At 47.0% G+C, this 14,489-nt stretch overlaps 1 protein-coding gene across 3 annotated transcripts in view; it reads right to left on the reverse strand.

Moving 5' to 3' along the window:
- Nucleotides 1–14,489, reverse strand: part of KANSL1L (KAT8 regulatory NSL complex subunit 1 like) — a 93,251-nt gene that overhangs the window by 36,901 nt on the left and 41,861 nt on the right. For all 3 annotated transcript variants that reach the window (XM_073646604.1, XM_073646603.1, XM_073646602.1), the window contains exons 4-6: nucleotides 11,065–11,256; nucleotides 8,816–8,934; nucleotides 8,470–8,665 (exon numbers count right to left, since the gene is read on the reverse strand). In XM_073646604.1, the coding sequence (XP_073502705.1) occupies nucleotides 8,470–8,665; nucleotides 8,816–8,934; nucleotides 11,065–11,256 (507 nt within the window). The remainder of the gene's footprint in view (nucleotides 1–8,469; nucleotides 8,666–8,815; nucleotides 8,935–11,064; nucleotides 11,257–14,489) is intronic.

The raw sequence follows: 14,489 nt of genomic DNA on the forward strand, positions 1-14,489 counted from the left end.
GATTGTAGTCATATCACCAATATTATAAAACCTATAATCATGATTACAGGACAACAAATGTAATATTAATGATCTTTCTCTATCGCTTCATTGGGGGACACAGGACCATGGGTGTATGCTGCTGTCGCTAGGAGGTTGACACTATGCAAAAAAAGGAAAATGGCTCCTCCTCCGCAGTATACACCAGCCTACAGGCACCAAGCTCACCAGTTTAAGCTTAGTGTCTGTAGGAGGTAGACCTGGATCCTACTGATCCAACCCTGTTGTGTTTTTTTAATGTTTGTTTTTTCTCTTTCAGATACAGCTCTTCAGGCTAACAGGGCACATTGCGTCCCCTGTTAACCCACTAGCGACCGAGAGAGCAATGTGGCTACCCCCACATCGCCCACTCTCGGACCCGCTGGGCAGGACTTATCCCCTGTCACCTTAGGGTGTCTCAGGGTGATTAAGGTGGCCAGTCCTAGCCTGTTCCCCACCCCAGCCCCCTCCTCGGAGCGGCCTGGGAGGGAGACGGTGGTCCCTGCGGGTGACCATCCACCAGTTTTCTGGGGTTGACACCGTCTCCTGCACGGTCCAAGACCGGACAGTGCGGGAAGGAGGAAAAGCCAGGATCCCCCCCTATCCAGGAAGGCATCCTGAGACCATCCTCAGGAGGTGAAAGGAACGGACGATTACCGGAGCCTGCCTTTCAGCTGCAGGTACCAGCCCCCCCGGTCTTCCCCCCTCCCCCTCTCACCTAACATGGCGCTTAACAGCACTTCCCTGGGCCACTTCCTCCTTCTTCTCCCTTATGCGCGGCAAATCTGCCGCGCTTTTCTCCGATGGGGGGGCGTGTCCTGTGGGCGGTCCCGCTCCGACGCCCATACGTCCCCTCCTATTTGACCAATCAGGGCTGAGGGACATAGTGACGCTTCCGTCACGCCCTCGTGCCTTCCGCGGACCTATCATTCGGGGGGCCTCTCAAGCCCGCCCCCCTTACCATCTGCCTATCAGAGCCTCGCGCGCTCCGTCATCAACGAGCATCCTCTGCACCGACGCCATCACTCTGCCGCACGCAGCTCCCTACTCCGGCGGCACCTACTGCGACCCGCTCCAACCTCACCTTCGGAGCCTTCAGGGGGACACGGGACCGCTTCTCTGCAGGATCGGGTAGGCTCTGTCCTGACACAAGGCCCCCATCCCTCCCTGCTCACAGCGCTCCCCTCTGCAGTATCCCTGGTCAGGCACATATGCCCAAACCCAGGGAGCCCTCAGTCCGTCCCTCTCACATTGTCACATAGTACCGCAAAGAGCACAGGCGTAGTAAGTGGCCCGCGGGTCTCACTACGGCCTTCTGCTCGACCTGCAAACCTCCCGCCATGCTGGCACCCCAAGATCCCCCCGCCCCTCAGGACGTGGTAACCCCCTCCCCTCCGGAGTGGGCTGTTGCTATGTCACAGTCTGTCTCTGACCTCACCAAGGTTTCTCAATCTCTGGTGCAGGTCTTAGAACGCTTGCCAGAACGTTTGCCTATGTTATCCACGGCCACCAGCGCTCCGAATGTCCCCACAGACGATTCGCAGGCACCCCTGCCCCCTCCTCTCAGGGGCAGACGGACGGCATGTTCTCAGAAACGGATTCACGCAAGCTCATCCTCCAGCTCTCCAGACTCCAAGATGCTCCCTGCGTCTCACACCTCCTCCCCGGAGGTCGCCCCGGGATCTAACTCTGCTTCAGATTCAGACTCTGGTTCTGACTCTGACCAGTATTCCAAGGTCCAGGACATGATAGACAGCCTTATAACGGCTGTCAATCAGACTCTGCATGTTACAGAAGACGAGAGCCCGTCCCGGGACTACTCAGTTTCCTTCAAAAAGATTAAGCGTCCCGCACGCACTTTTTCTAACCATGCAGAATTTGACAGCGTTTTTCAAAAGCAGTGGGAGCATCCAGAAAAGCGCTTTACAGGAAAGAAACAGTTAAACGTCCTATACCCATTTAACCACGACCTTGTCAGCAAATGGACGGAGTCACCATCTGTGGATCCTCCCGTCTCTCGCCTTTCCGCCAAGACGGTACTGTCTCTTCCGAATGGTTCCTCCCTTAAGGATACCACGGATAGACAAGTTGAGGCCCTCTCTAAGTCAGCCTTTGAGGCTGCGGGCACCTCTCTTTGCCCTTCCTTCGCCTCAACTTGGGTATCAAAGGCGGTGTCCGCATGGGCCAAACAGCTCAGACAGGGCATCCTAGCAGGGGCCTCCCCAGACGATCTGGCCGACTTAGCTGATCAAATAGGCCACGACGGGAAATATCTGCTTACGACGTCCCTCGACTCCGCTGCATGCTCAGCCCGGGTTTCCAGTAATCTCGTTGCCTTACGCAGAATTCTTTGGCTTAAAGCCTGGAACGCCGAACCGGCTTCCAAAAGATCTCTAACTAATCTTCCTTTTCAAGGTTCCAGGCTGTTTGGCTCCAAGCTAGATCAGATAATCTCTGATGCTACTGGGGGTAAGAGCACCTCCCCCCCCACCCCAGACCCAAACGCCCTTTTCCTAGGAGACGCCCCCTTCAGTTCCGGTCCTTTCGTCAGTTCGCTCAACCGAACCCCTCCTCTCAACAGGACCGTACTCCAGCACAGCGGGACAGTCGTAAACCCTCCTTTAGGCCCACGCCTAACTGGCGCCCAAAGAGTCGCTCCTCCAAGTCCTCTGGATCACGATCTCGATCCAACAGGTTTTCCTCAACATGACGGGTCACTCCCACCTGGGACTTCTCCCAGGGTGGGCGGCCGTCTCCTTCTGTTCACAGATTCCTGGCTCCCGGCAATAGAGGATGCCTGGGTCAAAGAAATTGTGACTTCCGGCTACAAAATCGAGTTCGATTCCAGCCCACGATCACGTTTTCTCAGGTCCCGCCCCCCACAACCATCTCTGCTTCCCGGTTTCCTCCAAGCCATCACTTCTCTTCTACGCTCAGGAGTCATAGTCCCGGTTCCCATTCAGGAAAGGTTTTCCAGTTTTTACTCAAATCTCTTCGTCGTCCCAAAAAATGACGGCTCACTACGTCCGATTGTGGACTTCAAACAGCTAAACCGACATATCCGCATCCGACAGTTCAGGATGGAGTCCCTCGGGTCGGTAATCGCCTCAATGGAGGCCGGGGAATATCTATGTTCAGTGGACATTCAGGATGCATACCTTCAGATCCCAATCTGCGCGTCACATCAGAAGTTCCTACGCTTTTCCTTCAAGAACGCGCATTACCAGTTCACTGCCCTCCCATTTGGCCTCGCCACAGCCCCGAGGGTTTTCACGAAGGTGATGGCGACAGTTATGGCCATTCTTCGAACAAGAGGAATAGTAATCATACCCTACCTCGACGACCTGTTAATCAAAGGCCCCACGTTCAGGGACTGTCTCCACAATCTCCAGATCACCTTGAACACTCTCTCCCGGTTAGGCTGGCTGATCGACACGGACAAATCATCCCTGGTCCCATCCCAACGCTTAACCTTCCTAGGGATGCAGTTCGACACGACCCGTGCCCGGGTCCTCCTTCCAAGGGAAAAGATGAACTCCCTACGACAAGGAATCCACATCCTCTCCAACCCAGGTCCACACTCCCTTCGCCTATGCATGAGTGTCCTGGGAAAGATGGTAGCAGCCATGGAGGCAGTTCCGTTTGCCCAGTTCCATACCCGGTCCCTTCAACTAGCCCTTCTCACAGCTTGGGACAAGAATCCGTCATCTCTAGATCGACGCATCAAGTTGCCTCGTCAAGTAAGACGGTCGCTAACCTGGTGGTCCCGCCCTTCTTCCTTCAGACACGGGAGATCATTCCTTTCGCTTCGCTGGCAGGTGGTCACGACCGATGCCAGTCTCATCGGTTGGGGGGCAGTTTTTCTACAACACACGGTCCAAGGCCGGTGGAGTCCCCACGAAGTCTCTCTCCCCATCAACATTCTGGAGATAAGGGCGATTTACCTGGCGTTGCATCACTGGCAGAAGATCCTGGCAGGGTTCCCAGTCCGTGTACAATCGGACAATGCCACGGCAGTGGCATACATAAACCATCAGGGAGGAACGCGCAGCATGCCCGTCCTAAAAGAGGTGGCAAGAGTGCTACTTTGGGCCGAGAAGATGGTCCCGGCAATCTCAGCAGTCCACATTCCAGGGGTCGACAACTGGGCGGCCGACTTTCTCAGTCGGCAGGGACTCGCCTCAGGAGAATGGTCTCTCCATACCGAGGTGTTTCACCAAATCTGCGTACGGTGGGGCACGCCGGACGTCGACCTCATGGCGTCCCGGTTAAACCACAAGGTTCCGGCCTTTGTAGCTCGGTCCCGCGATCCACTAGCAATCGCCCAGGACGCGCTAGTCATATCATGGTCACAGTTCCAACTGCACTATCTCTTTCCACCTCTACCTTTGATCCCTCGAGTCATCAAGAAGTTCAAGACAGAGGGAGTACCAGTTCTCCTAATGGCCCCAGATTGGCCCAGACGCGTCTGGTATGCAGATCTGATAAATCTGCTTGTCGACTCACCCTGCAGACTACCAGACCGTCCGGACCTCCTCTCTCAGGGTCCTATTCTTCATCAGAGTTCTCGTTCTCTGAATTTAATGGTATGGCCGTTGAGGCCGCAGTGTTGAAGACGGCGGGCTTTACTGACAATGTCATTCAGACCCTAATTAACGCCAGAAAACCCGCTACCTCGCGCATATACCACAGAACTTGGAGAGCCTTTTTTCGTCACTGCGAACAAGATCAGCTAACTCCTATGTCCTTTTCTTTGCTAGTCATTTTGGCCTTTCTTCAGTCTGGCCTAGAGGCGGGACTATCTCTCAGCACTCTCAAGGGCCAAGTTTCGGCCTTGTCCATTCTATTCCAACGTAACTTAGCTAGCCGTCCTCAGGTCAGGACCTTTCTACAAGGGGTGGCCCACCTGGCGCCCCCCTATCGCCCTCCAGTGGAACCATGGGACCTTAATATGGTCCTAAGCGTCCTACAGCAGCCTCCGTTTGAACCCATTCAGGACATTCCAGCCTCTCTTCTTTCCTGGAAGGTGGCTTTTCTGGTGGCTGTTACCTCTATTAGAAGGGTCGCAGAACTCACAGCCCTCTCTTGTCGGTCGCCTTTTCTGGTGTTCCATCAAGACAAAGTAGTGCTCAGGCCGGTGCCTTCCTTTTTGCCAAAGGTGGTTTCCGCTTTTCACATTAATGAGGACATCGTTTTGCCTTCCTTTTGCCCTGCTCCAGTGCATCCACGGGAGAAGTCCCTGCACAAACTGGACCAGGTCAGAGCTCTACGTGTGTATCTTTCCAGAACGGCCTCCCTTCGGCGCTCGGATGCCCTTTTTGTCATCCCTGTGGGGCATCGCAAGGGTCTCCCTGCTTCCAAGTCAACCATCGCCCGTTGGATACGTTCGACCATCTTAGAGGCACATCGCATCTCGGGCAAATCTCCCCCTCCCGGAGTAAGGGCTCACTCCACCAGTGCAGTGGGGGCCTCTTGGGCGGTCCGCTATCAGGCTTCGGCCTCTCAAATCTGCAAGGTAGCAACGTGGTCTTCTCTTCACACCTTTTCAAGGTTTTACAAGGTCCACACTTATTCTTCGGTTGACGCCAGTCTAGGACGGAAGGTCCTGCAGGCAGCAGTTGCCGAAGTCTGACCTAGTCTGTGACTATCTTCTGTTCTCCCACCCAACGGACTGCTTTGGGACGTCCCATGGTCCTGTGTCCCCCAATGAAGCGATAGAGAAAGAGGGATTTTTGGTACTCACCGTAAAATCTCTTTCTTGGAGCCTTCATTGGGGGACACAGCACCCTCCCTGTGTTTGGACATATGTCCTGTTGGCCCTGGTGGGCATCTCATTTAGTTTTTCACAGTTGTGCCCCGTTGGTCATTAGATAGTTGGTTATTTTGTGCTTCTCCTACTGCACTAGCCACTAACTGGTGAGCTTGATGCCTGTAGGCGGGTGCATACTGCGGAGAAGGAGCCATTTTCCTTTTTTTGCATAGTGTCAACCTCCTAGCGACAGCAGCATACACCCATGGTCCTGTGTCCCCCAATGAAGGCTCCAAGAAAGATTTTACGGTGAGTACCAAAAATCCCTCTTTATTAGTTATACAAAAATATTTATATCATGATCCAAAATTAAAAGCATGAAAAAAAAAAGAAGTGGTAGACATCATCAAAAATGTCTAAGAAACAGCAAGGACATGGACAGGCAAGGACAAATCTATAGCATCTAATATAACACTAATATAATTTCAACTGTCAAGGCAAGATAAAATACATCCTTGGTGGGTTTATTTAGTGTTCATGCACTTTTGAAAATAGCTTTTGAAAGTAAACCATTAATAGATATACATTAATGATGTAATAAACACCAACCTATTCAATGATAAATGCGGTGCAATAAATGAATTTTGAATAACAGGACAGTGTGCTCCAGATGAAAACCCTGTATGTGATAAAAATATAAAAGAGTGAAATACTCGTCCATGATTAATTCCATGATATTGAAAAACGTGCATTGTGCCAAATGCATAGGGGTAAATCACTTGGGATTATAAATAGGAAAAAAGAAAAATGTCCGGTGCAGCACAAATCATTAAACACGTTTAAAGTGCATGATAGATCCTGATCAGAGGTTTATCCACCTATAAGTCACAGACTAAACTCTAAAGTATGGAAACCATTACTAGGAGTACATAAAGATACTTACCTTGAGCTCTAACAAATCTATGCCCATGAAGTAATATTGTTGTCCGGGAACACCATGGCAAGACTGAGCACAGAAACAAGGTAGTTATACTGCATCAGCAAGGTCTCTCCCAGGCAAAGATTTTAAAGCATCACTCCACCCTTTTTTTTCTATTTCAGTGCTGGAGTGGTATCACTAGTCCATGTTCCTTACGCCTAGTATTATACTTACCAGCCGCAGTCTGTAGTTGTTCTTGGAGCCACTCCGTTTCCACTCTGCCATCTTGTGACCACAGCTTTTGACTGACTGGAAGTCAGAGAACGGTCTCAAGCTCTCAATGCAAGTCTATGAGACCCTCGTTCTGGCTCTCAGACTTATACTGAGAAGTGACCTCTGGGTCGCCCAGCAAACACTGGAGTAATCTGACAGGTCACAAACTGAAGAAGACGGCGGCTAATAAAGTATATTACTAAGGGCAGGGAACTTAGATTAGTCCAGCGGTAAAATAAAAAAAGAAAAAAAGGTGAAGTGGTGCTTTGAAGCAGACTGTGGTTTCAAGATTCGCTGTCAAAACTCTTTTGAAGACGCACCAAGAAATGACAACTTAGTGCAGCAGATGAAAGACACCTAATGATTACTTCCTATTGAAATCGGAAGATGTACAGCATGGTCATCAACTCTTCAGCCTAAAGATGAAAAAGGAGTCTTGGAAATGATGATATGACCTCCACAGCTGATCTCAACATTATCGAGTCTGTCTGGGATGACATGAAGAGACAGACGAATTTTGCAAAACCTTACATCCTCAGTAGATGTGTGGTTAGTTCTCTAAGATGTTTGGGACAACCTCACTGCCGAGTTCCTTCAAAAACTATGTTTGAGTGTACCTAAAATTGATGCTTTGATGCTCTTTAGAAGATAAACGGCGGTCACACCAAATATTGATCTGATTTAGATTTCTCTTTTGTTCATTCACTTTGCATTTTGTTAATTGATAATAAACTATTAACACTTCTATTTTTAAACCATTCTTACTTTGCAGCATTTTTTCCACAACTGCCTAAAACTTTTGGGAAGTACAGTATGTCAGAGGTTTTCCACTGGTTTTACCGAAAAAAAAAATACACCCCAAAAGTTGATACCATAATTTTTTAAAAAAGTATAAGTATAAAATGTATATAATTTACCAATATATTTTTTTAATTTCTAAATGTCTACACAGCCTTGGTCATGGGCCCAGCAGCTTTACTTACAGCGCTGTTTTCATTACACAGGAGAATTTTCTGTGATGGCTCTTCATCTGCCCAGCGTATATAGAGGGAAGGCTGGCTGCTCATTCAATCAATACCCAAGTCAGCCCCCTTCTCTGTCATGGTTGATGCATAGATAGTTAAAGGAGCTTGTTTAGCTTATAAAACGAGCAGTCAGCCAGCACCCTTCACATACAACACTGATCACGTACCATCACAGGACCCGGGATGGAGACTGGGAGATAGGTGGCCATTTGGATATAAAAGTATATTAGTATGTTTTATATATTTATTTTGAGCTGTATTGTTATTATAATTTTATAAAGTAGATTCTTCTTTTATTTTGTACTTATTAGAAGGATAATCAGCTGGATTCTCTGTAACACAAGGGACAAATCTGAATACTTTTAAGAACTATGCCCATAAAATGTAGTCTGCACAATGGCAGAAGCGTTGGCTTGTACAGAGTGTATAAGATTGCTGGCAGAGGGAATGCATTCCTAGAAGACATCGCTTGATGCAAGCCTCACCAAATGTAAAGGTGTGTAGCCGAGAAACATTCTGTATAGGTTCCGCTTGTGAAATAACAGCAGAGGTCTGGTCCGGGCTGAGCTGCTCCTAAGAGTGGAAGAGGCTTTGATGCGAATCCGCTTCCTTTTTCTTACTAGCTGCTGCTTGCAGAATCTGTTCCTGGTGGTCATTCCTGCTTTCTGCAGCTTTGATGCTCTAAAAGAAAGAAAATCCTTGAATCATAACTGAAACAAGACTGTTCCAAAGGCTACTGCCCCTGGAGAGTGACTGTTTTTTGCCATCTACGTGTGTTGGTTTCTTTCACAAGTAGAAAGTGCACTGATCTGTGCAATCACCAAGCCTTACCCATGAGGAACTCCTGCAGTCATCTTTCCATTTGTATGGAGTTTATCAGGGCTAGTAGGAGACAGACTAACGGGAAAGGCGGTAATCAGACTGCTGACCATTTCAGTTAGTTGAGCGCTCTGAAAAAAAAACAGACATCTATGAAAACTGGGTGACAATATGAGCCCCACTTTCATACATTATCTCCCTATGTCCCTGCAATGAACAACATCCAGTTACTTCTTCCAAGGTATTACTTACATTTTGCAGACATGCTGGTTATTTCACGAGTCGCATCATGCTGTGGCATCTAACACTGGGGATTTCTAATGTTACTAGTTGTTATTTTTAAGAAGGACAGTCGAGCGGACCTGTGGTTTGAGCTCCAATTTTAAAAATATCTATTTTGCATAATTACAATTTATCATAAAAAATCCTCTCATTTCCCAGCAAATGAAATCCGGCTCCATGCAGTCAAACTCCATGGACTGGAACCGGAAATCATAACTTTTGATTTTGGGAATACCCCTTAAAGGGGTTATCCAGGATTTTTATTATTTTTGAGTATAGGGCTAAGAACTACCAGGCAGGTACCAGGCAGGTAGTGGTTAACTACCAGTCTGTTCTGCATGGGGACGATCTCTGCCCGTACAGCTGGCGATCCCCCTGCTTCATATCACCTCTCTTCAACAGAGCAGTACCTTCTCTTCTGGTCTGCTCTGTCAACAGGGCGTCATTGCAGAAGTCATACTGTGTTCTGATTTCTTTTTCAAGAGAAATCCATGGTTTTTCTTATATGTAACAGGACTGTGAGCCGGAGACTGAGCTTCCCGAGAATCTGCTCCAGAGATTGTTGTAAATGAAAAAGGGAAGTTACCAGTGTGAGACATGTTACTAACACAGAAGAGTGTAACTGAACTTTATCTTCTTACAAACACATTTGCTGCAGCTTTCGCAGCACTGCTGTATCGCAACAATATTGCAACCTTGTCTGCCTGTGAGATGGAAGCTGAGAGGAACCTGCCGATGTGTCAGGTATAATCACACACAGCTCTGCAGTGAGATCAGGAGAGCAAAGAGCGGCCATCAAACATCACACTGGTAATTCCCCCTTTTATTTAAAATAACTGTGTATAATTATAACTGACACATCTACAGGTGATCTCTCACTGCTTCAGCTTCAGCTTCCATCTCATAGGCAGCCTGTGGTGCAATATTGTTGTAATACAGAAGAGCTGTGAGAGCTGCAACAAATGTGTTTGTAATGAGACAAAGTTCAGTTCTGCTGTTCCGTGTTAGTTACATGTCTCACATTAGTAACTCCCCTTTTATTAAAACTAAGCTCTGGATGCAGATTCTCATGCAGATCAGTGTCCTAACAATAGTCCTGAACAGCTCATTTACATATAAGAAAAACATGGATTCCTCTGGAAAAAGACATCAGATGAGTCATCAAGGTATCATTTTATTCTGCTTCCTATTGCCTACATGCCCATATAGACAGCTTAGGAGGGTTGATCCTAGTGACAGATTAAAAGGTCAGCTGTCAGAATCCCTTTAGCTCAATCACTAAATATATATTTTAATATTTTATCTCATACTGCATTAAAATTATTTTGTGTTTTACTAACTGTTAAAATAGAATCTAATATTCCAAATTCTGCAAGAACCTAGAGAACAGAACATTGTGGGAGTCCAGATTGCAGAGGACTTTAGCAGTATGCAAGTCTGAGGATTGCAGATGAACCAGATTCCAAATGAGATCTGCACAATTTTGTTGTTTCTTAAATAGAAAAGACCACTGTAAGAAAATATTTACAAGGTAACTTTACTTTTCTGTAACTTTTAGGAGTAAATTGTTGTGATTTTTTTCCGTTTCAAGAAAAAGCAGTAAATAATATCATTAGCTGTCGGAAAGTAACGAAATAAAAACAAGGGGATAGGTTCACTTTAAATCAATAGCCAATGAGATTACAGGGGCTGAGGGTGATTCTATCAGTTTCTGGCTAGCGATCAATGAAGCAAAGTTTTCTGTACAGATCATTTACAGGGATAAACAGTACTGTGAATCTATGGTCAGGCCACTAAATCCAGGACGCCTCCTGGGAAGGTGCAGTTACTTAACTAAGTTAATTGTAAATCCAGATTACAGATTTCTCATCGAGTTAATGGCGTTTTCTCGGCTTGCCAGCGAGATTAAATAACTTCACGGATCTCTGATTTGCAATTATTCGGCACAATGAAGCACCACAGTTTCTGGACTTTATTACCTGTTTCTCTATGTTTCTCAGGAGCAAGGTCGGGCTGCTTGGAGACATTTCTAAATCGGTTGCTGGAGGAAGATTTTTCTCCTCTGGGGGTGTTGGCAGCGTCCCTGTAGGCCGTAGTGAAGTGCCTGGATATGGCAGATGTGTGTCTTCCCCGAGAATGCAATTTGAACATTCCTGAAACACTAGAGTTCCCTGGGAGACAGAAATAAAACCTGTCCGGATAAGCAGTGGTAACATCTAGCGTGATTGTTCTTAAAGGGGCCACCCACGGACACAGGCATTTTTCGGAGAAGTGATAAACTATAATTTAGCATGTAACATAATTACACACAGGCCCAGCATTTCACACTGCAGACTAAGGAACCAACTGATTTTACCATATAGTGTACTGGAAAATGGGAAAAAAATCCAAGTGTTTTAAAATTGCAGAAAAAGTGCAATTCCACAATTGTTTTTTTTTTATTTACCATGTCCACTATATGGTAAAAGTGACAAGGCAATATGATTCTGTAGGTCAGTACGAGTATGAAGATACCAAACATGTATAGTTTATTTTTTATTTAAGCGGTGGAAAAGAAATTATGAAATAAATAAAATAAAATTTTGCTTTTGTTGCGATTTTTGAGTCCCCTAATGGTTTAATTTTTCGGGACCTGGGTCCAGGCAAGGGCTTATTTTTTTCGCCCTGAGTAGACATTTTTATTGATACCATTTTGGGGTAGATACAATGTTTTCATTGCCTGTTATTGCAATGTAGTGGCGGCGGGAAAAAAACAACTTAATTTTGACGTTTCGATTTTTTTTCTTGTTACGCTGTTCACCAATCAAATTAATTTATTTTATACAAGCAATTCGCAAGAAGGTAGGACCAGCACCAATGTTGCCAGTATACAAACGTTTCTCGGGATCGTTCGATAAACCGTGCCACTGGGATATCGGGTGCCCACCAAAGAGAAGAAAACAATTCAGAATATGTCCACATAAAAAGAAAAGATGGCACTCACCATCCCATAAAGAATTCCTTTATTGTGTTACATTAAAACATGGCTGCAGGGGAGTCAGTGGAAAACGTGTCGGACGACGGCTGTTTCGCTTCTCCTGCGATTCAATGTGGTGTCATTAACAGACCCCCGTCTGTTATGACAACCCATCGGCGCCCCGCGATCACATGACAGGGGCAACGATGGGTGAGATGAATGACGCACTTCCAGCCCGAGCGTATGAAATCGCGCTGATAATGACTGACGTGGTTAGCAGATGGGGCGGAGCACTGCTCCTTCCGTGGCTGTTAAAGGCACATGATGACTGATTAAATCAGGGACATATGAAGTAAATATACGTCATATGTTGTGAAGGGGTTGTTATTTAAACAATTTTGTACGGCTAGCAGATTAACATTTACTTTGTTTTGTAACTTTTGCCCAAAGTGACGCGGATAAGAATTATCCACCATTCATACCATTGGAATGGATTCACGCTATACTTAGGCTGTGTGCCCACTATGCGTTTTTTAAGCATTTCCGCAGCGGCAATTCCGTCGCAGAAACGTTTAAGAAACGCTTAGTAGAAGGTCTGCCATGTTCCCCAATGATAATCCGCATGTGCTGTGCACATGCTGCGGAAATTTCCGCTGCGGATTATCATTGCGGAAAAATCTGCAGCACTACCAATTATTTTGCGTAAGTGCGGCGTTCGTTTTTGCCGCCATTGACTTGCATTGAATCACTTAATATCCGCATGACTACATGTGCACATGCGGATATTAAGCGATTCAATGTGCAGATGGTACCGGGGTCTGGAGAAGAGGAGACTCTCCTCCAGACTCGGGTACCATAGTACCTGTAAAAAAAAAAAAAAAAATTAAAATAAACATTATACTCACCTTCTGATGGCCCCCGGTCTCCTTAGTGATGCGTCCTGGCTCCCTGGTGTCTCGCGATGGTCTAAAAAGGACCTTCCATGACGTCATTTAGTCATGTGACGGGTCACGCGACCGCTAAATGACGTCATGGAAGGTCCTTTTAGACCACCGCAAGCCGCCCAACACACCGAACAAGATAGACCGGGGGCCATCGGAAGGTGAGTATAATGTTTATTTTTTACCATTCTTTTACTATTAACTTGGTCACACTACATAAATCCATGCCACTTGCATGGATTTATATAGTGTGACCAAGTTGTCAAGCACTTTCCAAGTGATGCTAAAATCGCTTGGAAAGCGCTTGTCAACCCGCATGTGGAAATGCAAGTGAAGAACGCTTCACATCCGCATGTCCCTGGCAGGAAAAACGCATGTACGATCCGCATGCGTTTTTTCTGCCAGGGAGATGCAGAAACGCTCAGGAAAAATCCGGAGCATTTCTGCATCGTGGGCACATAGCCTTACACTGCTTTTTCTTTCCCCTCCTTCAGTATCTCTTTTAGATAACTTGAAACCCCCAGACAAGTTTTAATGACATCCCTAATGTGTATGAGCAATATAAAGGCAGCCAGGGGTGGATTAAGAGTAGCCAGGGTCCCGGGCATTTTAGAAGGCGTGGGCCCCCTCCAGATATCGGATGTATCACGTGACATGTCACATGATCCCATTTGATAGATCATGTGATAGATCATGTTAGTAACACACGCAAATTTTTCTGTTATGTACATCGCCATACATAATAGAGCAGGGGTGAGAGACCATGACTGTTCTGGAGGCCGAACCAAAAGGCTGAAATTAATTCTGCTCAATATTACCATAGTATCTATAATATACTTACCTTGCAATGTCTTCACATCCTGTTCTGTCTAGATGTGTCCAGATCCCAGAATTCCAAGGGGCGGAAGTTCGTCGACCGCCATATTGGGATACCCAAGTGATGTGTGTCTCAATAGAGAAAACCACTGGTGGTACCAGCCTCTTGCTCGGTACCACCAGCTGAACACCGTCGCGAACACACCGTACACGCCGCCTCCGGGATCAGCCGAGTGATTCACTGACCGCCACCATTTTTGTACAGGAGGAGCGCATGCGCAGTTTAAATGTGACTGCCGTTATCTGCCTGTACAAACATGGCGGCGGTCTGATTTACTGCGCTGGGAGACAGCTCAAATGAGAGAACACAAGAGGGAAGAAGACAGCACAGGGGTGGAGAAAGAGAGCAGAAAAGGGGGAGAGCACATGGAATACACAGGTCAAAGAAGAGATCACATGAGAGGAGAAGACAGCAGATGGGGAAGAGAGAAAGCGCACAGGGAGGAGAGAGACAGAGCACAGGGGGGAGAGAGACAGAGCACAGGGGGGAGAGAGCTCAAACGGGACAGCACATGGGACCGGGGAGAACACAGCACAGGAAGGAGAGAGACAGCAGACAAGGGGGATAGCACATGGGGTAGACAGGTCAAAGAAGAGAGCACAGACGGGAGAAGTCAGCACATGGGGGAAA

This window comes from Phyllobates terribilis, unplaced genomic scaffold (assembly GCF_046119375.1).
Source record: "Phyllobates terribilis strain yellow unplaced genomic scaffold, ASM4611937v1 Scaffold_9__5_contigs__length_417890890, whole genome shotgun sequence".
Taxonomy (NCBI): Eukaryota; Metazoa; Chordata; class Amphibia; order Anura; family Dendrobatidae; genus Phyllobates; species Phyllobates terribilis.